Source organism: Mauremys reevesii, linkage group 12 (genome assembly GCF_016161935.1).
Source record: "Mauremys reevesii isolate NIE-2019 linkage group 12, ASM1616193v1, whole genome shotgun sequence".
In the NCBI taxonomy this organism is placed as follows: domain Eukaryota; kingdom Metazoa; phylum Chordata; order Testudines; family Geoemydidae; genus Mauremys; species Mauremys reevesii.
The window spans coordinates 7,385,089-7,412,883 of NC_052634.1; the positions used below are offsets into that span (position 1 = coordinate 7,385,089).

At 47.0% G+C, this 27,795-nt stretch overlaps 1 protein-coding gene and 1 long non-coding RNA gene across 4 annotated transcripts in view; one reads left to right on the forward strand and one right to left on the reverse strand.

Moving 5' to 3' along the window:
* Window positions 1–361: 361 nt before the first annotated feature.
* Window positions 362–26,925, reverse strand: TRIM29 (tripartite motif containing 29). 2 transcript variants are annotated; one of them, XM_039496460.1, is made up of 9 exons: window positions 25,904–26,925; window positions 18,311–18,406; window positions 16,248–16,481; window positions 15,626–15,824; window positions 12,169–12,252; window positions 9,157–9,246; window positions 7,781–7,882; window positions 6,503–6,579; window positions 362–2,675 (listed from the first exon to the last, which is right to left on the reverse strand). In XM_039496460.1, the coding sequence occupies exons 1-9, from the start codon at window positions 26,759–26,761 to the stop codon at window positions 2,613–2,615; spliced, it is 1,803 nt and encodes a 600-aa protein (XP_039352394.1). In that variant the 5' UTR covers window positions 26,762–26,925; the 3' UTR covers window positions 362–2,612. The 2 variants fall into 2 exon arrangements, with proteins under 2 accessions (XP_039352394.1, XP_039352395.1); XM_039496461.1 differs by lacking the exon at window positions 7,781–7,882.
* Window positions 4,940–27,795, forward strand: part of LOC120375667 — a 65,677-nt gene continuing 42,821 nt past the window's right edge. For both annotated transcript variants that reach the window (XR_005586677.1, XR_005586676.1), the window contains exons 1-2: window positions 4,940–5,024; window positions 9,213–9,370. This is a non-coding gene — a long non-coding RNA (uncharacterized LOC120375667). The remainder of the gene's footprint in view (window positions 5,025–9,212; window positions 9,371–27,795) is intronic.

Sequence of the window (27,795 nt, forward strand, 5' to 3'; positions counted from 1 at the left end):
CCAGCTGCTCCTTAGACAGAGGTTTCTCTTTTATTTCTGCAGTGCAGGTTGCACACTCCAAGAACCTCGTTTACATCGGCACAGTGTCAGCCTGCCCAATAAGACAGAATTCTTAGTGGCGTTTCTGCTTTGCTGATCAAGACAAACAAAATAATAAAACAGTTCATGCAAAATTCACCTCTAAGCCCCAGTGCTAATCCACGAGGTACAGTGAGGACAAGAGCCCTACCTGATACATGATCGCTTTCCATTGGGTGAGACGGTCTCAAGCAAACTAAGGGTGCTCGCTGGAGAAAATGGGGGCCTGATTCTTCTCTCACACTGGGGTAAATCAGGAGCAATTCCACTGAAGTCAATGGTGTTACACCAATGTAAAAAATGATGTGGGCAAGATCGGAATCAGGCCTATCAGAGTACAAGTCTAAAGTAGGGAATATTATCGAGATGGGAATGAGACATATATATATACACTGGGGCAGGTCTCGGAGGCAGAAAGCGGTCAGTTTCCCTTATTATAGACATAAGAGCCTGCAATGAAATTCAGATTCAGATCTGAGCTCACCCCAAAGTTTGTGGGTTATTTAGATCTGGGGTTCTGGGGATCATTCCTGTCTCCTAACAAAAACGCATGAAGGAAGTGGGAGCATTTATCAGACGAAAACAATCAGAGTGCCTTTCAGGAGCCCAGACCAGGGACACTTTTTGGAAAAAAGCAATCGTTGTTGTATTTGGAGGAGAAGCCAGGGAAATCCTCTTCCTAAGTTACCCCATCCCTGGTATCTAAACAATGCATCACTGCCCCTTTCCCCTGTGCTTGCTAAACATACTATATTACTGTGCGCTGTTTCCCTAGGTCCGTGACTTTGGGACCTGTGTCCCCCCCCCACACACACACACATGCTCCTGACTTGAAACAGCAGCATGGGTTTATTTTAGTTTAGTTTATTTTAATATCACACACATGCACACATACTACTCTAGCTTTTTTTCCAAAGCAAACAGATACACAAACCCAACCCCACTCCCACTCAACCCCAGCCTCCTTTTCCCTCCCCAGCCTCGTCCTTTCATTTAAAACATGGATATAAAAGAGGAAGTTTTGTCTGCAGAGTCAGATTAAAAAAACAGCACATAGCTTTGCCATGGGGATTAACTACAAAGTAATTTTCAGCAAGCAATAGGTGTGACCTCATTCAACCAGGTGCTGCATGCGTGTGTGAGCGGGCCCGGGTGGGGAGAAGGGGTGGGCTGGCTGTGAACCTGAGGAAGGCTTGAACTGAACAAGTCACGAAAAGTAGCTGCAAATACTCGCTTCTCGGCTCTGCAGCAACTTATGATTGTCAGAGAGCCAGGCCATGATCCTGCAATGTGCCTTTAGTTCCCATTGATAGTTATTGGGAGCTGAGGGTGCTCAGCAGCCAGCAGCAGCAAGCTCTGATGCTCTTGGAGATTTTGCATAGTTACAATGACCCCTCCCTGATGCCCAGAGGAAAAAGCTAAGTTAGATCATTGGAACACTAATCGTTTCTGCCCTGCTTTCTGGCTGGCAACAGTCATGCAACTGCTCTGTCCAGAGCACAGTCAGAAAAAAAACCAACCCTGAAATATTACCCTGAGCAACAACAACAAAAAATTCCTGATCCAGAAAAATATTATGGAACCAAAATATATAAGCCAATTTTGTTTGCGGGGAGATGGGGGGGAGCCCACCTAAGACATCTAATCAATCTTCCATTAGTGGGATGGATTTTCCTTTTCTTTTTTAATTTGAAGCAGTGGCTGGGGGGGCCCGCTAATGGGATGTCGAGCCTTTTTGTCATCGATTGGCAGCCAGCCCAGGGGAGGAGTGACTGGAAGTGGTTACAGTCTGATGCATCTTTGGTGGCCACTGTGAGAGGAGTGGGTGGGACTCAGAGCTCTCCTTAGTGCAGAGGCGGTGTCCACCATGTGGTAACCACTGGACATTGGCAAGGGGGAGCCCAAGAGTGTCTCCATCCAGAGGCAAGGACTGAGTGGCTCACAGAGACAGCGGTGCCCTTCCCGCTGGGGGAGGGGGGAATGTCTGCAGATTAGGTGTGAGGCAGGTGGATGGAGGAGACAAAGCTTGGCCTGCCAGTTCCCAGGATGGCCCTGCCTTGTAGATAGAAAGAGCACTTCAGACTCCAACTTGGCACCTTTCACCAGCTCTACAAATTCATTCAGTGATGACTATGTGGTTGGGAGAGCAGGAAGCACATGGTATGATATGATGGAGGGGAAGGGCTCAGTGCATACCATAGCCAAGATCCCACCTTCCCCCAAGCACCTAGGAGAAATAGAGCAATCTGTTCTGCAGGCAGAGGAGGGTGTTGCGAGACAGGGAATAAGAAATCTACAAGGGTTGTGCTTGTTACAGTTCTCCAGGGCGGCAGAGCTTTCAAGGGAAATATAAAACGGTCCTGGGACTGATTATGAGTTGGGAAAAGTCCTCATTTCCTCTAGCACCGACCACCCTATCCAGCCCCTCCAGAGATTAGAGCAGGAAGTTTAATATAGTAGCAGGTTCATATGTGAAAATTCTTGGTTGGTTCTCCACTCCCGGCACATCTGGCTTTTCCCATGGATAGCGGGGTTCAAGGTGCCTCATTTGAAGTTAATCCGTTGCCTTTGTTGACGTAAAAGGGGCGGTGGTGTGACTGCAATGGAGAATTTGGGGCATGTGAATTAAGAGCAGGACTGTAGCTTGCAGTCTGTCCTTGACCTGTACAAAATTTGCACTGCCTCCACCATCTAATTAACCCTCCCGCATACCCCTTCCACTCAAACCATTACATATTAACAGTTCCAGCCATTCTTTTAGCAGACCGATACCACCCATTCCCCCTTTTTGGAAACTGGAGCCACTTGACTTATTCATTGCAAACGTAGCCCTTATTCTCCAGCTGCACACAGACTTCGGGTGAGTTTTGTTCTGAGGCAGAGGGTCTACACCAAGTATCTGCATTAATTAAATCCCACGTGAGTCCTCAAAATAGGACTTAGGGGGTGCATGTGTCTGCTGCCAGCCCTCTGGGCAGGGCTGAATTTCACCCTTTGATTTTTGTACGTAGCTACTCATTGTTCGGAACTAAAATTGTTGATGAACTAAAATTTGAATCTATAGGATGCTCACATACGTTGACCTATGCACTGTGTGTGTTGGGTCAGCTAAACTGCATGGTGTGTTTCTGCTCTCTGGCTGGATGACGCAAAGCCCTTAAACGTGACTGTAAGGAATAATCATTGTTAAATAACCAGTGCTGTTGTCTGTCCTTAAGTCCACATGTGAATATAGGTTTCTGTGTGAAAAACAGCCCAGCCCTCAAAAGTCCGTGTAAACAAAACTCAGTTTGTGCAAATCTTCATGAATGATAAAGGGACAGGAACAAAGCTGAACTTGAGCATCTATTTTACAAACTTTCCCCCACTCTATTCATTGCTGCTTTCAGTTGTGCCACTTCCCATCAGCATCTAACCTAGTCATCCTGCTGTTACTGCCCGGATGATCTGGCCATGTTTATTCTTGGGAAGGGTGTGTTGCAAAAAACAACATTGGCTGGAATGAGGGAGCTTGCAGCTCTTGAAAAACACAACAGCCATGTTATGGGTTACTTGTGCTAGTTGGTTGCAACCTCTCAGACAAGATCTTCAACTCAGAGCCACCTGTACTGGTAAAATCTACCATGACTTCTCTGCTGTGCGTAGCTGCACCAGCTCAACGGGTCCTCTTAATTGCCTCCTAGAATGCAGTGCATTGCTTATGGAAATTACCCAAATGCCTCTGCTCCCAACAATGTTGCTGGGCCCTGTGAGATCCACTCCAAAAATATGCTGATCCGGCCAGAGTTCTAAGGAGTCCCAAAGTGTCAAAACTAGTGCAGCCATGAATAGGCGATAAGCCAGCACAAGGGGAAAATGAGCGAATCAGCCTTTTCATGATTTAGATATCTCTGCTTAGCATTGGCCCAATGGGGTAAAAGCAAAGAGAGCCTTGGTTTTGCTTCATCATGATATTCTGACCTAGATCCAGATCGTATCTTGGGAAGGGTTGGGTAGATCTCTAAAAGGACTGGTTTGGGCTTATCTCTATTAATCATACCAATTAACATCACATACACTGTGCAATGATGAGCATGAGATGGATGGATGGACGTAACATGTCCATCCAGTCCCGCTGTTCAGCCCACACTTCTAATACCTGCTGTTCAATGCCCCCTCGTGTGTGAATTCCATTTGCTTTACAGCTCCAATTTCCAGCGTAATTAAAGAAAGAAGAAAAGCTCCCCTTTAAATAACTCTCTGCGGGCCGGCAGTTCTGGCCTCCTAGAGCATTGCAGTCTGTTGTATGAATTAATATTTACAGGCCTTTTAGAAGGTGGATTACTTAAATACATATTTAAGGCTATTTTAAAAGCCAGATTATTGGCCCAATAGACTGTAACAGCTCCTACAGAGCCACTGCAGTCCAGAGCGCATGTATCTATTTTGCAACTTTTTAGTGCTCATATATATTATCTGGATTGTTTGGTTCAGGTCTAGCTGGTGAATATAAGCTATAAAAATAAAATAGCCCCAACTACTATATGCATGAGAAAGAGATTCAAGTGTGTGCAGGGGGGGAATCTACCCAGACTGTGGGATTAATAACAGGGCACTAGTAAGGGTGTGATTTGTGTTAATGGAACTGGACTGTCACAACAGGTCCATGCCCACTGTGGGGCTCACTCCTAGTAGATAGTAGATCTACCCTCAATCTCATCACTCCCAGATGGAACTGGAAACCCACTTCTCTAGCCTTGCTTCCCCCGTTATTATAATGTGCTACAGCAGCAACTTCCTGGTCTCTCCTAACCTCCCCTCCTGCAGGGATATCTCTTATGGGAACATTTTTCCCAGCATGCCTTTCTGGGCCTAGTCCTTTAAATTTGGCAGAGCCAAACAGCTGTCACCCTAAAGCAGGCATTTTTCAAGTGGTTGCTGCTTGCTGTATTCTTCTCCTCTAGCTGGTAAGTGCTCCTAACTCCTGGGATTTTTTCCCTTTCTTATTCTTAAGGCAATGGCATGTTCTTACAAATGCATAACAGTCATTAAAAGATAAACTTTCTTTTGGGAGGGGGAGAAAGAGTTCTTCATGAATTTAATTTAGATCTTGCAAGATGCTAAGGTATTTCAGTGCTAAGGGAGATAAAGGAACCAGGAGAGATAGGTTCAAGTAGGTTTTTATGTGATCACTTGTTTTGCTAAGGGCTTGTTAATCCAGTTTTTATTTTGGAATTAAATAAAATGGCCTTGCACCTTCTGTAGTCCAGTGTTTCTGATTCCTGTGAGTTGAGATATTTGGTGAGATATTTTTGTGAAGCCCTAGCTCCTGGAGTCAGGCAATTACTTAAGAATCTCTGCTTTTGTTTTGTTTTGTTTTAAAGAAAAGTAAGCCGCTAGCCATCATGGTTGCAAGGAAATCTTGAAAACATGAAATATAAAGGCTCAAAAAGCAGAAGGCAAGTAAAAAGAACCAGCCCCAAAATGTACTATTTTTTAAATCTCTTGAGTTTTGGATGGCCTGGCTTGTGAGATTTGAACACATGGGATTGGTAATATTGGTAGTTGTTTAGACCAGGGGGAAATGGGTGCAAAACATGACCACATGGATCTAGGAGTGTTTTATGACCACTATGGAGTGGTATAAATGATTACATAAGGTAGGAAGTAGCAATGAATTGGGCCCACTTTTCATAAAGACTGATCCTTGATCAGTGCTACACCCCATCAGCCTTCACGGCTCCGTGATCCGTATGTGAGGTGGTCTTACGCTATGGTCTGTGGTGTGCAGACTCCACAGTATGTGTTTTCTAGGCACCATAGACCACACTTATAATAGGTGACTCCCATGCAGTGAACAGTAATATTGCTGAGTCTAAGCCAGGGGTTCTCAAACTTTCGTACTGGAAAACTTTTGTGCTTTCACACAGCAATCCTCTGCGTGTGACCCCCTCCTTATACATTTAAAACACTTTTTAGTGTATTTAACACCATTATAAATGCTGGAGGCAAAGCGGGGTTTGGGGTGGAGGCTGGCAGCTTGCGACCCCCCCATGTAATAACCTCACGACCACTTGAGGGGTCCCGATCCCCAGTTTGAGAAGCCCTGGTCTAAGCGACTGTGACAAAGTCTAGACTGGAGCAAATTTCTATGTAAAGCCCCCAAATTAAGATTTGAAATGGGGTTGGCCCAAAACCCTGCATCCAAACGTTTCTGAGCCATGGACAGGTTTGGAATCTGGTCTGAACCGTGCAAATCTGCCCATCTCTCAGTGACACAGAGTTGACTGAAAAATAAGAAATACGATCGCTGGTGAAGCTTAGTTGCTGGACCTTCTCCAGATCCAAAACACCCCTACAACTCCCAAAGTCCTGGGTGCTCCCATAGCAGTTCCTTCTCTTGCCGGAGCCCCATAAGTGCACAAGTCCAGGTCTTACGACTTACCAGCATGGACTGCTTGGAGGATTTCCATGTCTGCGGCTGCACCTTTGTAGCTTGGTGTCTCACTATTGCAGGGTAAGCTGCGACAATACAAAATAGCTAGTTAGAAACAGTGATGGGTTTATGATCTGGTCTGTGTAATACCCCTTCTTGCAAGCACCATCGCAAATTACAGAATTAGAAAATAGACATAGGTAGGAACCGTATAGTCTACGACTGAAACGCTGCCACTTCTGGGGCGGATTGCAGCCCCTATTAGAATGGTGGCACCACCATTCAACAGTTCAGGGGAAAGGAATGAAAAAATAACCTATCCAGTTAAAATGTCAGGGGAATTTATGGAGGCAGAATGTCATTAGCCAAATTAAAGTTAGGCCAAGATGCCAGGCTAATTACTCTAACTTTTACAAAGAATGCAAAGGGATCTTTAATTACTACAAAAAATCAAGACCTTGGGTTTACAGCTTAGCTGAAAGATGGCATTCCAGCAACCCTAACCATAGCTTTTCTCCTGAGCTCTCCCATTCATATATTGGCCAGGACTGACCCTGTTTAGCAGGAATTGATGCAATTGCAACTCTTGGCAGTAGCCAGTGAGGAGGAGAGGGTGAAACCCTGGGTCCAGTGAAGGCTGAAGCTAGGATTTCACCCTGAAAGTGCATGCGCCTCTGTTTTAATTGATGGGGATACCACTTTTTGTCAGTAGATCTCAAAGTATATCAGTATCCTCATTTTACAGATGGGGAAACTGAGGCACAGAGCATGGAAGTGACCTGCCCAAGATCACCCAGCAGCCCAGTGGCAAAGCCAGGAATTAGAACCCAGGTCTCTTGGGTCCCAGTCCAGTGCTTTATCTACTAGGCCACACTGCCTCCCACATTATTAAGTTAGTAAAGGTGTCTCCATTAGGATATTACAAGGAGGGGTCAATGAATGTCATTCACTAGAATCACTCCCCCACACCACTGCCCAAATAACTTTTTTGCTTTCCATTCTCTCCCCACCCCCCCAACAAATCACCGTAAACTGTTCATTAGATCTGACAACCCCAAAGTTTAGCAAAATCCTGCATTGCATTAAGCTACTCCCATAACCAAGCCAGAATGAGTGTTCGGGGGTCACATGTGCCATTACTCCCAGCTGCCTTTCACAGGGGGAGCAACAGAGAATGGGATTAAACACCCCCCTCAGGTCAGTCACTACAGACTGACCCCTGAACGGTGGAGTGGAAGGGGCAGATAGGGAGAAGTATAAAGCTGCTAAATCCCCAAAGCCCCGTACCAGTCTTAGTGAAGAGACTCCCGTCGGACTGTTTGCTGAAGTCACCAGGTGAACTTTGCCCTATCTGGGAGAACTGATATGGCATCTTAGTTCCATTGCCCACTGGAAAAGAGAAGAGCTTATGTTACTTCCTGATGTTGCCTTCCAGGGGCAAAAGTCCTTGTCTGTATAATCATCAACCTGTAGAATGGCCTGGCACCTGCTGGGCGGAGGGACCTGAGCTCCCTGGGAATGCAAACAAAGGACTGATAATTACCCAACAGCTATCTTGTTTAGTTTTTTAACGGATTCTTAATGGCCAGAAACGAGAGGAGGAGGTGGTGGTCTGGGTTTTAAAAAGCTGCCTAGGGATCTGGCATCCCGACCTTCTTGGGGGACTTTGAAAACCTCAGCAGGACCCAACAGAGGAAGGGGAAGGCCAGGGCTGCAAATGCAGGAGTAGGTATGAGGTAGCCAGGCCCAGTGAGAGAAGGAAGACGTTAGCAGGGTGTTTGTATGGTCTCAAAGTTCTGCACAGGGAGGGAAGAGCCTTTTTGCCGAGAAACCGCCACGCATGTGTGATGCGGAATGGATGGTGCTGGCACCAGCCCCTAATAAACCAGCGTGCCACAAACTAGAATCATTAGGCAGACTCCAAGTTTACCAAAGCTCCTTCACCATCAGCCTTTGGGACCCTGGGCAATGCTCAGTGAAGTCATCGGGAGTCCTCACCAGGCCTTTGGATCAGGCCCTTCCTGCTGAGGGGAGTCTAATGGCAGAGAATGTGGTAAAAAGGAGACAATCCTGCTAGCCATGCGGGGTCGTACAGGAAGGGCTATGAGAGAATGTTACAGAGAAATGAAGAGACCTAAGGGGAAGGGCAAGTGTTTAGTCTGGTAGTGCCAAGGGACCAACCAAGAACAGGGCCTAATTGTGCTAGGTGCTGTACAAACATAGTCTGTGCCCCAAGATTTCAATCTACACAAAACAGAGATGAGAGGAGAAGCATGGTCGTATGTAAGCCACAGGCCTGAGACTCAGGAGATCTGCATTCTGTTCCTGTGTCTGCCACAGACTGCCTGCATGACTTTGGTCAAGTCACTTCATCTCTTTATGCCTCGGTTCCCTATCTGTAAAATGGGAATAACAATATTTCCTACCTCCCTTTGTCTCTATTTGGATTATAAGGGGCAGGGACTCTCCCTAACTATGTTGAGCACAATGGGGTCCTGAACCTGATTGCGATGTAGATGATGATGATATAAACCAAATAGAAAAGGTTCAAATAGTGAGCTAGGGCTGCCCCAAAAGTTGGCTAAAAGGGCAAGGGTGGAGAAACAAAGGAGGTGGAGGAGGTAGAAAATGGCGAGAAGCCCTGGCCCAGGTGGTAGGAATACCTTTCATTGAGAAAGCAGAGTTACCCATGCCAAGTGTCTCCTCTGTGTTTTGGAAGGAGGAATATTCCCACGCTCGGTTGTTGAAATTGGCTGCAAGACAAGAGAATCCAGTTCAGCAATCCGCTCCTGATGACCCACCCCTAGGCCTGTGCCCTGGTGTTGCTCCACTAACAGTCCTCCTGACAGACTTAGAATCAGAACCAGCACAGTACAGGTGAGGTTAACGCAAGCCAGAGGGCTCGGTCTAAGTCGCACAAGAATTGTCCATCTGTTCTTTTCACAATGCCCTGGATGGGAGAGGAAGGGCTGCTTCTCTCTCCCTCTTTCTGAGCAGTGTGAACAAAGCTCCGTCAGTGTAACAAAAAGCCATCATTAGTTACATTAAACTGCCCACTCATGCTTTTTCAGCATGATTATCTTGCAGAGATACTTCAGGGGGAGGCTGGGACTCCGAACATGAGACACGTGTAATAGGGAAAAGTTTCTTGCTTACACACACACACACACACACACTCTCTCTCTCTCTCCCTCTCTCTCTCACACTTCACCTCCACTGCCATAGACTTGTGCTTCAGGGTTTCCCCAGCACTTGCTGCAGAGGTGTGGGTTTCCGCTGCGTACCTCTTCTCCAAGCTACCAGGCACCAAGGCCATATGCAAAGAGGAAAGGAGCCAGATCTCCGAAGTGCATCTGCTGCCACCCTGTGGGCTGCTCTCATTTTAGCACTTCCATTCATGTTCCTTTCACATGCTGTAGCCGCAGCGTCTGCACTGCTCCCTTGCAAAGCTCACCAGATACAGGGATAAGTAACCTCCCTGTTACAGCTTTTCAGTTGTGAGCAGGTGGTTTAAACAGAGAGCGAGCTGCCCCTTGCTAGATGAGGGGTTGAGATGGCCATAAATGACTGATTTGCAAATGAATCCAACTCCAATAACCTTTGACCACATCACTCTAGTGTCCACTAGGATTACTTTGCAGTAGCTGGTATGGCAGCCTGTCGTGTATGGTACTGTGGGGCCATCAGATTAAGCACTGCATGCTTGCTTCCTTGTAGTACATCCTGTAGATAGACCTCTCACTGCTAATCTGCACATGCACTAAATCGTTTGCTTTAGAGAGTGGTGTGTGTGGAACAGGCTGAGAGCCAGGAATTCCTGACTTCCAATTCTAGTGCTGACACTGACTTTGCTGTGTGACCTTGGGCAAGTCATTTCACCTTGCTTGGTTTCCCCACGTGGAGCATAACACCCATGCCACAGGGATCATTGTGAGGATTTTTGAGTTAGTTACTGCTGCTAGAGCAGGGGTTCTCAGACTGGGGGTTGGGACCCTTCAGGGTGTTGCGAGGTTATTACATGGGAGGTTGCAAACTGTCAGCCTCCACCCCAAACCCCGCTTTGCATCCAGCATTTATAATGGTGTTAAATATATAAAACAGTGTTTTTAATGTATAAGGGGGCTCGCACTCAGAGGCTTGCTGTGTGAAAGGGGTCACCGGTACGAAAGTTTGAGAACTACCGTGCTAGAGGGCTCTGAAGCAGATGACTGTCCCTGTATATAGCAAGTGCTAAGGGGTTCCCTGTGGTTCCCAGTCACAAAACCCCTATTGGTAAAAACCTCCCTCTGAAAACTAATTGAGGAGAGTGCAAGGGCCCCAGCACTGCCTCAAGAGGGGGTGTCTGTTCAAACGCAGGGGGAGATGCACTGAGATGGGTATCGAAGGAATGTACAGGTTTGATAACTTGCTGTGAAGTTATTCATTATTAGAAATAGTTGTTTGGGATCCAGCTCTCTTTCCTGTTTGTGAATCTTTTACGAACCAGTCTTGCTGTCTGCAAACAGCTTTACTATGTGTAACTTTGCTGAGATCTTTGGGCAAACAGTTTTCAACCCCCCGTGTCTTTTGGGAACTACTCACTTTCTGACTCTGTGCTGTTTGTTATTCTTCATAGTAGGTGATTTGTTGCCTAAATTACATGGTCTTGATTTTGTTCCCTCATTGGCTGATTAAAACAGAAAGAGCAAATGATTGAGAGCAAATACCAACTAAGGAGTAGCCTTGTTAGGGAACGAATCCCCTGTTCTCATGCCAATCGGGGCACTGTTAGGGCAGCAGCTGCTTCTCCTACAGTGTGTACTTGCAAATAACAAACCAACAAGGGGTGGCTGAGGGCGTTGGTGTGAATTCCAACCATGGCTCTGCAGCATTCAGCCAGCTCTGTGCACTACTAACCTGTGAATACCATCTGGTTTATTAACGTGAATGACCCATTGACGTCAATGGGGCAGCTCTGAGTAGTCAACACTGCTCCCTGTAGTGTTTGTAGAATCCGGTCCATAATGTCTATTGCACTATAATATGTCCACCTACTAATGCAGGGGATGGATAATGTTGTGACCAATGGTATTCAGTGCAGCTCTCCATACGAGAGGCTCAGTCTATTCAGCGAGTGGAGCCGTGATATGCCCAATGTTCCCCAGGAATCCCTTGGCAGAGCTGGGAGTAGATCGTCTCCTGAGCTTTCATACATGTTAGCAGGTTGAGGGAAAGAGCTCAATCTGCTAACTCATGTTAAATCTTCAGACTGCCCTGTCTTCACTAGGGTTTTGCCTCATGTTGGCTAAGACAAGGTCAGAGCACACATTTGTCTGAGGGAGACAAGCCCTGAGCCCTTCTGTGCTCTTCCGGGCTTTGCACTGAATGCTGTTAGCATTCAAAGCCAGTTACCCTGGGCAGCGTTTTGTCTGTTGCCCTGTTTCAGAGAGCGCAAAAATGTCTCAGTGTTTTTAGGCTAGACAGACAACACGGGGCCAGATCCAGACCTGGCATGAACAGTATGAAGGGGCTGAATTTGCCCGATTCCAGGATGGTGATGTGAAAAGTAAGCGGTCAGAGGAAGCAAATTACAAGCCATACGTTGCACCTCTGAGTCATGTGCGCCCTGCTTTGTTTAAAGGCAGCCCGGCCGTGGATGGACAGAGAGCTTGAGAGAGAAGGGTCAGTCACGGTACCTTTTGGAGTCAGGAACATGGAGAATCTCTTCACGTTGTCAGGCTGGTTCCACTCATAGTTATTGAGCATGTAGCGGTGATCACCTGGAGGAGCAGAGCAAAGTCTGGGTCAGCAGGAGGTAGGATTGGAAGCAGCAGAGGCAAGAGGTGGGTGGGATGGGGCAGGTCAGGTCAGGGCTTTCCCCTTTGGCCTTCCTCAGACCTTTAGGGAAAAACCATTTGGCCCTTGCAAGATGGATCCTTTGAAAACAGACTTTCATAGTTGTGCAATTCCTGTCTAAGGCTCCTTGGAATGCCCTAGGAATGGGGTGAAGCGAGGGTGGCTGTACAGCACAAAGGTATCTAAGTGGATTTGACTCCAGGGTCACCGAGGCAGTCTCATCCCTTTTTGAAGTTAGTGGCAAAACTCCCATTAACTTCATTAGGCTCAGGATTGGAGCCGCTGTCACAACAGGATCCCGCTGGAAAAGTTGTCTAATAAAGACCTGTCCCTGGCAGAATTTACATTAGCCCTTCCTCCCTGTCCTCTTTCCCTCTCCTCTTTCCTCCTGCCCCTCTGTTCAGAGTTGGCATCATTAATGCATCAAGGCTCTGTGCAGAAGGGTCTGTTGGTGAAAATGGGGTCTTAGACAATGCGCTCGTTTGCTATATCCGAGCCTCTCTGACTGCGTAGCAGCCTCCCCCTCCATCTCCTTCTGTCCTCTTTCCACACGGACTGCGCTCCCAAGATCACTAGTGAGAAGATAGAGTAACCATGGCTCAGGGGAATGGAACTGGAATCAAATCCTTTCACTGGTAGGTCAAAGTCTCCAACTCGGCTGCTACTGGTGGCAGCTGAGAGTTGTTATCCGCTAGCAGGCATCCAGGGAATGACATGCTAGTTTTGGGATGCGTAGGGACATGCCCATCAAATGTTCTCCAGATACACGCCTATCCATTTACAAACAAAGGGTCTGATCTGAAGTTCTTGGACGCCAACAGGAAGACTTCCCCTGAGTCAGGAGGGCTGTGGCTCTCACTCAGCGTGTCCACCGTGATCACAGGGCAGCCTACTTGGGGATGAGTTGGGTCAGCTTATCTAGTCACGATGCCCCCATCTGCCGAGTATCTGAGCATTGGAATAGGAGAGACCTCCTCTCCGCCCGCAGGCAAAACGCCAGAGAAAAAGCAGAGGAGCCTATGAGGGGGCTGCCCTAAAGCTGAACAGATTGTGTGAAACGAGTCAGTGGGTTCTAAGGCCCTGGCCCTTGCCCATGATAGCTGGCACTCTCTGAAGAGGGGAGTCAAAATCTGCTTGGGCCATGGAAACTGAATTCCAGCCCCATCTCTAGAGGCGGAGGCCTCAGATCATATTGGGTGGGTGAGGATGTTAGACATTTGGGTCAAGGCGTATTGACAGGGTGAGGAGTTTAAATACTCAGCTGGCTGCTGAACCTGGGTAAATAAAGGACTTTGTTCTCCTGAGCTGTCAATCTGGCACCTTTTGCCAGCAAAGAATTAAGTTTATTGCTTGGATCTAACTGCACATGAGAAATGTACCGTCTGCATTGAATTAATGAGTCCCCATACAGAAACCCCACTGATCAAGAAGGAGCAACACTTTACAGTAGCTGACATTTTATAACCCAACCTAAATTTATGTCCACCTGCTATCCATGAGCTATCATCAGCTGGCAGTCTCCGTCCTTGTGAGATTTCCCATCACCTCCAGTTTAAGTCTCCCTATAGTAGTCAACCCCTTACCTAAGGGGATTCTAGCTACCAAGAGATCTGAACAGCTGAGTAAAATGCATTTCAGTCAGTTAGAAAGAGGCCCCCTACCAAACCCCTTGTTTAAAACAGCCACATCACAACTTTGGGGCTTGGGCATTTCCCTTTGAGTGATCTGCTGCACTGGCCAGAAATGGAAACCACTTAAAGATTAGGGATGTTTTCTCTTGGGTGCGTAGATGTGGGCTCAAGCGACTGAAATTCAGACCTGGATGTGGAATTGCAAACACCCCATTCTGTGAGGATTTTCAGATCAAGGGGTTTTAGTGTGGCTCATAACATGCAAAAAGTTGCCCTGGATTGCAAACAGCTCCGAGTTCTGGAACTGGTTTGGATGAGAAGTGTTGGGTCAGGCTTAGTTCTAAATGCACAAAATTGACCCTGTGCAAAGAGCCAACACAAGGCTTACGTGCCGCTTACATCTGACTTCAGCCGTGTTGTGAGGCCTTGAGTGGCGTATGAGCCTTCTGCTAGCTCTCTGCAAAGAGGTGAATTTCACCCAATGTTTAGTTTGCTAATTGCATTGGTTTGACTCTTACGTTAGGGAACAGAGATGTGGTTTATTTGCTCTGATTTATTTTTGGCGTATTAAAACTCTCAGGATGCTGTTTGAATGTTCTGCCTCTTTGCAAGACTATTAAGAAGGCACCTGTTGTTATAACAACAAGCGGAGTCTCTTTGGAGACTGATATTAAACAGGTTTCACTCCACTAATATATTATTTCTCCCGGTGAAGTTTTTAAACAATGAAAGATCAAATGGGTTGCAGGTGAGCTTGTTGGGTTGACTCAGGAAGTCTGTTAATTAAGGCCAATAAGTAATTGTAGAGTTATTTCCTTGCAGTCACTAGATAAAAACTCTGCCTTCTCTCAGTGTAACCGTGGCTTGCAGATATGAACGCTGGGAAGAGTTTTTTTGGATTACCTGAAATAACTTTTCCCAGCAGTCTGAACACCCTTGGACTTGTTAGCCAGATTCTAAGCAGTGTCCACAAAACTATTGGTAAAATGTTCTAAAGTGCCTGAGATTTGTGAAGGTATTTAAGCATTGCTACAAGCAGTGTTTCAAGGCCTAAGTCACAGATGGCGAAGTCCCATTCTGTGTTACACAGGAGGGCAGACTAGCTGATCACAGCGTTCCCTTCTGGCCTTAGAATTTAGACTCTATGGGCAGATCTACACTAAGAGCGGGGGGAAACTAGGGGCGCAGTTTCAGCAGCGTGAATAATAGCGCTGCTGAAAAGTACCCCCTAGTTCAAACTCTCCACCAGGCCAGCCGCGCGAAAATCGGTCCGCTGCCTCAACTCCGCCGCGCGCGCCTTTTTGTGGTGGGTGGAGTAGTCGAGTCGGCGGCGCGCAGACAGACGTCCAGATTCGCGTCCAGATTAGACGCGATAGTTCAAACTCCGAGAAGTCGAACTCACAGCGTCGACCCGGCTGGCCCTATGAATCTTCAGAAGTGACTCAGAAGCTTACATCTGTTGACCTTTGAGCTCTGACCTGATCGCTGACTTTGTCTCACCTCCTTTGCTGGAGTTTGGGGAATGGGCTGGAAAATTTCAATGGGGAAAAAAAAAGAAGGTTGAAGTGTTTTTACAGGGAAATGCTGTGACCTGGAGATGGGCTTGACTCTGGATATGAATAGAAAGCAGAAAGGGGGAGGGAGGAGCAGCTCAGGGAAACACTACCGTTCTCCATGTGATTCCGCTCTATGAAGTTCCGGCTGAGGTCTGCCTTGCAGATCTTCTCCACGTGTCTCATGCAGACGTTCAGCAGATCATCCCGGAGGAGCCCCATCGACGGGCTCATGGTGTCCCCGTCCAGCAGGACGCTGTAAGTCGGGAGAGACGGCGGGGCGATATAGTTCCTCATCATTGCGCCAAATTCCTGCCAACCGGAAGGTGTGGAGGTTAAAGTACCGAGAGGCTAGGATGCAGGGGAGGCTAAGGAGAGATTGGGGTACAGGAGAGGTTAAATACAATGGAGATTAGGGCCTGAGGAAGCTGGGGGATGTTAAGTTTCATGAAAGGTATCGGGGTCAATCAGCTAAGATTGTGCATCGCTCCTAGGCAATACAGTATCATGTGAACTCCCTCTGATCATTGAAAGCCTTGGATACCCTGCTCAGTTAGTTGATTCCTGCTTATGTCAGGGGTATGTCTCCCAAAAACAGTCTCTAACGTTTCACAGCAAGATTGTCAGCCAGTGTAAATTGACCCCGTTCTGTTATGCCTGTGGATCATCTGCCCATCAGAGGAATCCCTTTCTTAGTAGAAACAGGAGTGGAGGAAAGATGCAGCCTCAACTTACCTGCAGGAAAAGCACCGAGTCGCTGATCTGATGTATCTGCTCCCTGGTCTCCTTGTCCTCCTGCAGCAGCTTTGCCCTCTCTTCTAGCTCCTCCACGATTTCTTTTATGTTCTCCACTGCGGTCTCTTCCCTCTGGTCCAGGGCAGCCTTCACCTCATCCCGCTGCTTCTCCAGGTCGCGGACCAGCTCTTTGTAATGCTGATCCACGGTAGCTTTCTCGTTGGTGGTGAAGTTCTAGTGGGGGGATATAGAAGGCACGTGGCATGAGGCACTTGGACCAGGGACTCCAGCAATCCAACACAATCACAATGTATATTCAGGAGGCAGACACCCCTCCCCAGCACCTCCAGCTATTCCACACATGGGCAGGCCCCTTCATCCCATTAGGCAGCGTTTGTGCATGCAGATCCCCTAGCCTATCAAAATGCAAGCTGGAGAGGCTGAAATCCTAGGCTGTGTCTGGAGAAGTAAGGTAAGGTAATAATTGGAGATATACCAATCTCCTAGAACTGGAAGGGACCTCGAAAGGTCATCGAGTCCAGCCCCCTGCCTTCAACTAGCAGGACCAGTTTTTGCCCCAGATCCCTAAGTGGCTTCCTCAAGGATTGAACTCACAACCCTGAGTTTAGCAGGCCAATGCTCAAACCACTGAGCTATCCCTCCTCCCATATATAGCAGGGAGACTTCTTAGATGGTAAGTTCTCTGGGCTAGGGACCCTGCCTGTGTTTGTGAAGCACCCAGCAGGGGCCCTGACCCTGGGTGGGGTTTCTGGGTGCTACTGCAAAATAAAGCTTCATCATTGTCACTTAAAGGGAGTCACTTACTTGGGACTGAGGCTTGGGGGGTGGCGGAGCATTCTCAGCAGCCAGCCCATGGGAGCAGAGATCCCTACTCTAAGGTCTGGCCACACTAGAAAAGTTACATTGGTATAACTCTGTTTGCTAAGGTCGTGTTCTACCAGCATGGCTATAGCAGTATTACTTCTAGTGTGTATACTGTTATACTGAGATAGCTTATATACACTGCACTAAGATGCACCCATATAAGCACGTTTGTACTGACATGAATATGTCCACACTTGTAGGGTTTTTGCCATGTTAACTATGCCAGTGTAGTGACGGTAGCAAACATTTCTAGTGTAGACAAGCCTATGTCCCTTGGACTTTCAAGAGAGTCCTAGGTTCTGAAGTGACACTTGAAAATAGGACCTGGGCTCCTAAGTCACTTAGGCCTAGGTCCTCAGTAGTATTTTGGTGCCTAATTCCTACTGAAACCAATGGAATTACCTAAATACCTTTGAGGATTGGTCCTTTGGCCCTTTTGAAATTGTGTCCCAGAATGACCAAGGATAGCCCCATGTTCAGGCCTAGGCTTTCTAGCTTGGCTTCCCAAAATAATATTAAAGGAAGAAAGAAAACCAAGGTACATCTATGGAAGGATTGAGAGAAGGCAGGATTTCTCGTTGACTGTATGTACTTTGTTGGGCCTGCTGTCCAGGTAGGGTGTGAATTATGTTGACTGATATTTACGTTGGTCCCCTCCTATGAATGTAGATTTACCAGTATAAAGATGCCTATACCAGTATAGCTTATTCCCTTTCCCATACAGAAATAAGCTTTAGTAGTGTAAGGCACCTTTCTATTGGTGTAACTTGATCCGTATTGCGGGGGCTGAATCATTTTAACTATGCCAGTATGGCTGAGGCAACCCAACCTTCGTGTATAGATGAGCCTTTGGTGATGATTTCTGGATAGCTGGATGGAGAGAGAGCACCAGTAACCCCAGGCAAGGAGGTAACAAGGATAATCATCTAGCAAGTCCATCTTGTGCATGTTTGGTCTCCTGCAGGGTGTGTCATGTGAGAATGAGTGTGGCTGATCAGGTGATAAGAGAGGAGTGGAGGGAGGGAGAAATGAGTGTGATGTGAGAATATTAACGGGAGAATCAGAGCATGGGAAAAGTGGGGGAGGTGAAAGGGGCAGGAAAGTGTGAAAAACAGGGGAAAGCATGTGGGTGAGAAGGGGAAAGTTGGGGATAGCCAAAGAGTATGTCCCATCCTCACCTTGATGCGATCTTTCTCCTTTTGCCACTTATCCACTTCATCTTCTACCTCTATGATCTTCAGCTGCAGCTGCTCTTTCTGCAGCGAGAGCTCGGCCTGTGGGAGGGAGGAGAGGGGGAGACCTGTGAAATCGAGCAGCGTATGGCCTACTTCAAAGAGAATTTCTGCTTTTACTTATGCATTTGGCCCTGAACCATAATGGCTGGGAGCTACAGGCTCCTGGCAACACTTCAATGGATATCATACGCTGGCAGCTGGAAAAGATCCCAATGTCTTCAGTTGGGTCAAGAGATGTGGCTCCCTAAGCAAAGGAAGCAGCAGAATCTCCTGCTTGGGAAGGGTGGGATTGCAAATGGTACTGCTTTTAATCATGCTGGAGTCATTAGCTGGAGGGCAAAGAGGCTTGTTTCAAAATTCAGCTGGGTATGAAATGAAGGGCCCAACCCAGGGCGTGTTTGTGCAGCAGTAGCAGTTTCCATGTAATTATGGAATGACGTTTGATTAGTGTTGCAACCGGGGATGACGCCCCCAGCAGGAATTCTGTTTAGACAGGACTGTGGATTAATGTGCTCTGAGTCTTGGGTTTTAATGTTCTGATAGAGCTGGGTGAAGGCAGCAAAAAAAAAGGGTGGGGGATGACTGGAAACATTTGCTTGGTCTAAATCAGCAACTTTGCTTTGATACCTTCATGAGCCCTTTTTATTGGCTTCCCATGAACATTTGTAAAACTGATTTATTTGTCAATGAGGATGTTCATGTCAAGAGAGAGAGCCCGAATACCTATGCAATTGCGGGTTGTGTAATTTATCTATCAGTGTTTGCCGTGTTTCCCTACACATTCTGCCCTCAAAAGGTGAGGATGGCCTGGTTCCCACCTCTAGAGCCTAGCTCAGGTTGTAGCAATACATATCTTTAGCTCTGGCAGTCCCTGGTCCAATCGCTGGGCTCAGCCAAGACGGGTGGCTATCATCTTTGCACAGCACAGTGAATTGTGTCAGGAGAATTTGTGTGACTATTTCAAGGTCTTCCACTTCGGGGTAATAAGGCTGGGTTTACACTGTAATTGTAACTAGGTCAGTGAATCTGGATATAATGCTGGTTTGCTTACAATATGATTCAGTTGTGCCGTATCCCATACTTAAGCTAAAGCTAGTTTCAAAGATCCAAAGTACCTTTAACTCTCGCTGGCTCCACTGGCAGCTGGGGTCACTCACTGTGTGTGTAACCCACTCTGTCCCTGTTTATGGGGTACTTGAGCCACACGGAGGCGATTTAGCTGCTACAGCTGTGGCTAACAGAAGTAGGTCATCTAGCCCCTTCTAGCAATTTCAACCACATTGTAAGTAGGTTCCCTATCTTAATTATAGCTGTAGTGTAAGTAGGGTCTAAAGGTTTCAGTCATCCAGTCGGGTAGTGGAAAGAGTACCATGCGACTTAAGAGATGAGCTGCACAACATGAATAATGCACACAGCAGAAAGTCAGCCAAAGAAGCCCAACCAAGCTCAAGCCAGGGAAATCTACCTACTAGGTTCTTACACTTGTGCCCATCACCATGGTATCAGAGTGCCAGCTTGAGCAAACTGCAGCAGCTTTTGAGACCCATTGGTTCAAACTGTCCCTCTTTAATAAGTCCCTGTTTATCAGGGAAAACATAATTTGCCAGGTTTTTTCCTATTGCCCCATCAAAAAAAAAAATCCAGCCACTCCAATATAACTCAATGAAGTTAAAAGTTGCATCCCTGTTTCTCCCGCCAAATCTCGCTCAGAACAATCTTTGCATGTTGGTATCTGTGATCCTCTAAACCATTTTACGGTTCCTAGGTCCGGGAAGGCCCCTTTGGGCTGTTGGACTTTGACTACCCACATAGAGCCATATCCCAGAGTTCCAGGTGTACAGAGGTTGGAAAGCAGACATAAGCAGGTTGAGCGGCTGGGGAAAGGATGTGTCTGGGGCTTGTTCACCCACCAGCTCCAGCTAACGTACAATGAGAGAAAGAGGGAAGGTGGATTGGCCTCAGGAAAAGATACTATGACAATGAGGGGGGGCTATTGATAGAGGAGATTTTGCTGGACCTCATAGCAGGAAAGTGAAGGGATGAGACTTAATTCCTTGATTTGTGTTTAGGGAATAGGTTACCTGGAGCAGCCTATGCTGGAACAGCTCCTGACCACGTAGCAGTCTTCCTGAAGGCTTTCTTTCTCTCCTTCATGCTGTGCAATGTCATATAGAGGGCACAGTCAACCATTAGTGCAGAGGTGGAACGCCATGGGATGCGAACCCTTTGGATCCAAGCCCCCATTATCCTCTAATAGCCAGGCCAAATTCAGAAATGAAACTGAACAGCAAGGGGTTTTCACAGACAACCAAGCCTGTGGGGTTACCTTCTGGTGGCACTGAATGGTTAGTCAAGGAAAGAGTTGGATTACGAAGATGGTTTTCTCGTAAGGGTTACTGGTATCATTTTCAGGAACAAGATCTTGGTGGTGTGGCTGGAATGCAAGTGACAGTGCGGAGGGGTTTAGGTCTGCAGAGCATTGGGGCTTTCTTTGGAATGGATCGACTCTTTCTGGAGGGAAGGGGACTGAACAGAGAGCACTGTCAGGAGAACTGAAGCTGATGGATGGATGGTGGTGATGATGATCCTGAATTTTGATGGTACTTTTTGTGAAAATGGATCCCTATAGGATTCCCCCAATTATTACTAGCTCACTGTATAAGTTATAATTATCCCTGCCTCCAGCACTGAAATGCAGCTGCCTCTGGGGTGGAATGAGGCAGCTGTTTTAACAAGAAACACTTCTCTGGAGGGTGACCAGATGTCCCGATTTTATAGGGACAGTCCTGATTTTTGGGTCTTTTTCTTATATAGGCTCCTATTACCCCCCTCCACCCTCACCCCGATCTTTCACACTTGCCGTCTGGTCACCCTACTCCTCTATGATTTAGAGCAAGAATACCATTTTTGGTGTAAATCACAGAGGCAATTTAGGTAGCCAGAATCTAAATATTTTAGTTATCCACACCAGATATGGCACCAGGGCCAAGGGCAGATGGGAAAGCTTACGAAGATGCCAGCAAAAGACAAGGAAGGTGCAGATTAAATCAAGTGGATTGGTAGCAGGGGGAGGAGGGTGGTAACTGAAGCAAATTAGAGTACTTTGTGGAGAGGTAATTTATAAAAAGGATGGAAGATGCAAAACCTTTTTTCACAGAAAAGTACAGGGAAAATAATCTAAATGTAAGCTTGGAGGTAGAAGGGAAAAAGAAGGAAATTTGAATACAGCATAACTAGTGACAAGAGAATTAAAAGATCTGAAGACACAGGTCCCAATTCATTAGTGGGTAAGAACATCAGAATGGCCATACTGGGTCACACAATTGTCCGTCTAGCCCAGTGTCCTGTCTTCTGACAGTGGCTGATGACAGATGCTTCAGAGGGAATGACCAGAACTGGACAATTTATCGAGTGATCCATCCTCTGTCGTCCACTCCCAGCTTCTGGCAAGCAGAGATGTAGGGACACCCAGAGCATGGGGTTGAGTCCCTCGCTATCTTGGCTAATGCCATTGATGAACCTATTCTCCATGAGCTCATCCAATTCTTTTTCGAACCCAGTTATGGGTCTGAACATATCCAGAGGGTTTGGGCAAAGGTGCCTCTTGGCTGCCTTTTTTCTGGGGCTACCTGGGAGGCCGGTTGAGCATCCAGTGCAGATTAAAGCACTCAGGGCTGGCCTAAATTCCACTCAGATGCTTGTGGCCCAAAGAGGCTATTTTGGCAGCTGGGAATAGCCAGAACACACTGATGCTCCAGCCACCCCCACAGCAATGCATAGGAACAGCCTTACAGGAGGGATTTTTAGGGTCTCATAGAGACATTGTGCCAGCTCCACACTACTTAGGGAAAATTTCCCTGTGATGGGAGGCTTCCCCAAGGTCCAGCTCTATTGACTTTGCTCTCATACTGCTCAACTTTTTCCAATAGTTTAAGAACCAAACAGTGGGGGGATTGGGTCAAGCTTTCCCTCTCATAATGGTCTGTGGAATGCAAAGGTTGGAGAACCCCTGCTCAGGTTACTCCAGGTCTCATCTACACTGGTGGATTTGGCCCTGTGACTATAACTGCACCAGCACAAAATCTTAATGGAGAAGCAAAGTTGCTGTAAGCAATGATTTGCAGCAGTGCAGCTTACCGAGCCTTCAGGTTGGCAATAACTACACCAGTGCAAGATGTGCTGCCCTCGAATAGTGTCTGCATTAGGATCACATCTAGGATAGCAGCAAAAATTCTTCAGTGGCTGAAACCTCCAGTGTACACCAGGTCTCATAGACAAGCCAAACCAAAACCTCACCTTACATCAATGGGGGATGGGGGGCGGGGAAACGCCTCCATTGTGTATATCAGTGACTGTTTGCTCTGTAGCAGACAGCCTGTAACAATACAGAAAGGGCACTGAGTGGAAGCACCCCAGACCATCGGAATGAACAGTCAACTTCAAAGCCTTGTTCGCTCCATTTAAAGCCACTTTGTTGAAATGAGCAACGCCCAGTTCCAGTCACTTGAATGTCAGTTTTCAACCACTTCATTAAACCTGCTGTACAATGTAAACTTTTCCTTAAAGGGAAAAGAGAGAAAAAAATCAAAGCACTCTCCACTAGATCTGATCTGACATGCAGAGTATTAAGGCTAGGGATGGACGGTAATGCAGTGTTATTTACAGATCAGTGGTGGTTGGGTATTTCCGATACTTCCTCGTTTGAAAACAGGCCTGCAAAAATGGTTGTGAACTGAGTGTCTCTTTTTAAAATGCCGGGTGTCATCTGTGCTGCAGAATTCTCTTGGCGAATCAGTTTTGTGTGTGTGCATTTGCTATCAGCAGCCACCATTTGCCGACATTTTGTACTGCTTTCTTAGCTTTATGATTTGTTGCTTTTTCAACAGCCTGGCCCTGAGGATGTGTTACTGTCTGTTTAAATCTGTAGCAGGAAACTAACCAGGAAGGGTGCCTTGGGGAGGATTTAAGTGGATACTCCGCAGTGTAGCAGAGGGAAAGACAGGGAGAGGCAGGATGGTTCGGTGGGTGGAATGCTATCCAGGAGACCAGCGTTCAATTCCCTGCTCCACCCCAGACTTGCCTGTGTGATTTTTGGGCAAGTCACTTTGTCTGGCTGCCGCAGTTTCCCATCTGTAAAATGGGGATAATAACATTGCCCTACCTCGCAGGGGCAGTGTGAGGGTAAATGTATTAAAAAGATTGTGAGGTGCTCAGACCCTATGGTCAGGGGATTGTATAAGTACCTATGATAAGGAGAACACAGTTTGGTATGTGACAAGTTGGTGCATCTTACCGTGTTCTCAGGCATTCAAAGCAATCAATAGGATCAAGTATAACAAGAAAGAAAAATAACGTTGCTCCAAGAGTCCCATGTATTTGGGCTAAATCTCAATGGATTCCAAGGAAGGAGAATCCCTACAGATTTCCTTTGTTGTCAGATGATGAGCAGCAGAAGGACCTGATTGTATGTGGGAAGTTTCTGACTCCAGTTTGTGGTGGCCTTTTAATTCAAGTTAATTAGCTTCCACCACTCACAAGCCATTATAAATGCTAATGTAGATACTCTCCCATGTTCCTTCCTCATTATGGTTCAGCCTAGAGTGAATTAACCAGCACCAGAAACAAATGAGCAACTACAGTTAAACTAATTGATTTCCAATTAATTCAAGTTACAACATGGCCAAAACCTGTAGTCTAGAAAACCCTTGTACACATGTGTGATTCATATGGATAAACCCCTAAATCCTGTAGGCTTAGCAGCAGTGGAAATAACACAGTTCAGGGATGTATTTGAAGCCCTGCTTGAGTTCCCCGGGGGCTCAGCCGTGGCACTAATGAGAGCCAAATAAATAGACAAAGGCAGATATGAGAAATCAAATAACATCACTTAAGTCCTGGGGGCGGGAGAAGGCTATCTTTGTGCTGCCCAGTTGTGGTCATTTGCTTACAATCAGGATATACTGGGTTCATCAAGCAACAGGGAGGATGCAGGGCTGCTGGGAGACCTGAGTTGATCAGAAGAACTAGAGAGAACACGGCGGACAGTGTTTTAAGGCAGAGAACAGAGATTAAGCGGGGACCTCCCTGAGATTAGACATGATGTTAAAGGGAACAGAGGCGATGCAGATGCTACAAGGCATCAAATGTAACAACGAGGCATGAAATTAACCTGCAGACTGTGAAAGACCTTCAGGGATTTAGATGGGATTTCTTTATATAGAGAGTTGCTGAGATATGAGCAAACCATCATTTAGGCTGGTTTTAAAAAGCAGCTAGATGAGGACAATGTTACAAGCAAGACTGCAAACTGTGTAGGAGAGGATGGAGATTAGACAGACTTCCCTGCTGCCCTTCTTCACTATTAACATATCTGATCGTTCTAGATTCCCTGGAAATCCCTCTTGCATGCACTTAACTGAAAAGGGTAGGCCGTTTCCTTCTGCTCGGCCTTGGGAAGAGTTAAACCAGTTCTCTGTATTTAGTGTCACTGAAGAATTCTCAGCCGCTCTGTCCATATTGGCATTTGTATTTTCCTGTTCACCATGGTATCTGAGTGGCTTCCCAATCCTCAAAGGAAGGATGGGTTTGCGCTTAAGGCACAGGAATGAGATCTGGGTTCATTTCCTGACACTTTCCTTTGTGACCTTGGGCAAGTCACTTGATCTTTCTGTGCCTCAAGTCCCCATGTGTAAAATGGGGATAATCGGCCTTTTTCTGTCATATCTATTTCGATTGGAAGGTCTCTGGGCAGGGACTAGCCCATACAGCACCTAGCACAATGGGGCCCTGACCTCAGTAGTAACCGTACCGCATCCACTCAGCAAACAGACTGAACAAAGGTGGGAAGAATTGAACTCACAACCCTGGGTTTAGCAGGCGAGTGCTCAATCTTTAGCCCTTATTTTAGTGAGGCTACTACACTCTCTTGCAGACTCCCTCTCAAATAGGATTCCAGCCATGCAAGCTTCTGTACACGTGAACAGCTCAGTGATAACACTTTGCATTTACTAGGCAGTTTTTGTCCCAACAAAGGGCGGGCCAGCATTATTGTCATCTCCACGGGGGAAAAAACAGCCCCAGGGAGGTTCAGACCAACCTTTTCAAAAGTGACCACTGCTTTTTATTTTTTTGAGGACCACCACTTTTGGGTCCCCAACTGGAGATACCTTGAACCTGAACTAGGCCCTACCTGCCTAGGTTTGTGTACCGAAAACCTGAGGCATTCAAAATTTGAGGTTGCTCTTAAAAAAATTGGGTCCTAAATGATTTGCTCAAGGTCACATGGTGAGCTAGGGGCACAGCAGGGACTAGAACCCAGGTTGCCCCACACCCATCCCCAAGATCAGTGTGTTAGATTATATCAGCGCCTTACTAATGTCATCCAACGTCTGTTCCAGTGCTTCACCCCCAGATTAAGTAGCATTATACCTAGACATTCTTTGGGGTGGGGGGAGTTGCAGGGGGGAACAGAAAGGGAGCTATCCACTATTTAGAGGAGTGGAAAGAATGATGGGAACAGGCAGTGGGGAGCGTTACCTCTTTCCCCGATTTCTCAACATCCACCGTCACTGTGGTGTGGTTCTTGTGCTCCTGGAACATGCAGAGGTAGCAGATGCACATCTGGTCTGTCTGGCAGAACAGCTCCATGGTCTTGCCATGCAGCGGGCACTTCCTGGCTTCAAAGTCCTTGATGGGGGCCAGCAGCTGGTGATCCCGGAAAGCAGCCCCCTCCAGATGGGGCTTGAGGTGCAGCTCGCAGAAGGAAGCCTGGCACACCAGGCAGGACTTCACCGCCTTCTGCTTGTTATCGATGCAGGAGTCGCACAGGACCTCCTCCAGCTTCACCGGGGGTCTCAACCCGGGCACTCTGTTGGCCGTGTTGTAGCTAGGTCTCTTCAGGTCCCCTGCCTCCACCAGAGGGAGTGAGGGCTTCTTCAGGTCCCCTATCTGCCCACCTGAGTACAATGACCTCCTTCCCTCTCCTTCACTGGAGAAGAAGGTCTTTTTTGACTCTGCAAAGAAGAGCGGTTTCCTCAAGTCCCCTTTGTCTACAAAGGAGATGGGGGGCCGACTCACATCCCCAAGCTGCACCCCAGGGTATGATGGCTTCTTCCCGTCCCCTGAATCCATGCTGAAGTAGGTTGACTTCTTCTCGTCCGACTCCACAAACTGGATGATCGGCCTCTTCCAGTCAGTCCCCGAGTAGATGGAGCTCTTCAGTTTCCCCGTCTCCAGAGAAGGACTGCCGGTGCTTTGGGCACCTTCCTTCTCACCCCCACTGGGACTGCTGGACTTCTTCAGCTCCTCTCCATCTTTCTTAGGGGGGGAAGGACAAGTCACATCATCTTGGTTCCCAGCCACGCCATTGGTCCTTGCGGCACACCCTGTTTCCATTGTGCAGAGGGACGATTTGGCCTTTCTGTACCCTTGCTCCTTTCTCAACACTCTTGGCAGGGAGTAGATCTTCTGTCCAACTGCTCTTCTCTGCAGAGCAGGCAACCTTGCTGGTGGTTGGGTCAGCAAGGAGTGGAGGCGGAATGCAGGAAAGCCTCTGCCTAAATGACACACCTTGAGCTGCTGGGAGGTGGAGAACACCAGAACTATGCTGGGTGTAGAGCCAGAGAGAGAGAGATGTTACAAAGGGATCAGAAGCCACAGCTGTGTGATTAATTATACAAGGCAGCCCACACCCAGAACATTCTTGCCTAACCAGGTTTTGGGAGGAAGGGTTGTTTATATCCTTTTTTTTTAAAAAAAAAAAATAATAATTTTGATTAAGACGCAGCAACCGGTTCTGCAGCTTGTTTCGAAAATAAGGACTTTCTTGCCATCAGGAGCTGAGCTTTACCTCCTTTCAGATGTAGGCAGGGCTAGAGAGTGTGAGGTCAATTACATCGGTTTCACTGAGTTTCTCTCACGTACTTGCATGAAATACTTGCACACAAAATACGGTTGAAATTAAAATGAATATGGTGATTAAAATGTGTTGTATGGCATCTCCCTAGGATTTAAGGTGACGAGTACAGGTAGGGGAGAAAATTAATGGCTCATACTAGGTATAAATGATCCCTGTATCTTTATCTATTTAGATTTTGATCTCATATAAACTCCATGCCATGGGGCATGCATCTAGAGCTTTAGGCAGCTCTGCCATGCATTTAAAAAAGAGAACAACGTGGGAAATACAAAGGAAAAATCAATCAGAAGCTCAAAAAAGCTGACTTTTTCTCAGCTTACCACATATCATGTGATCACCAGTCATGTGACCAGTACAACTTTAACCCCCTTTATACCCCAACATACTTTCACACTGGACAGGAATCAAACTCTCATCTGCCTAGGCCTCTACCAGCAGCGGGCCTCAAAGCTGAATAAGTGACTATTTCAGTGCTTGCTTGGCAGAGCTAGGGGAGGCCAAACATAGTGTT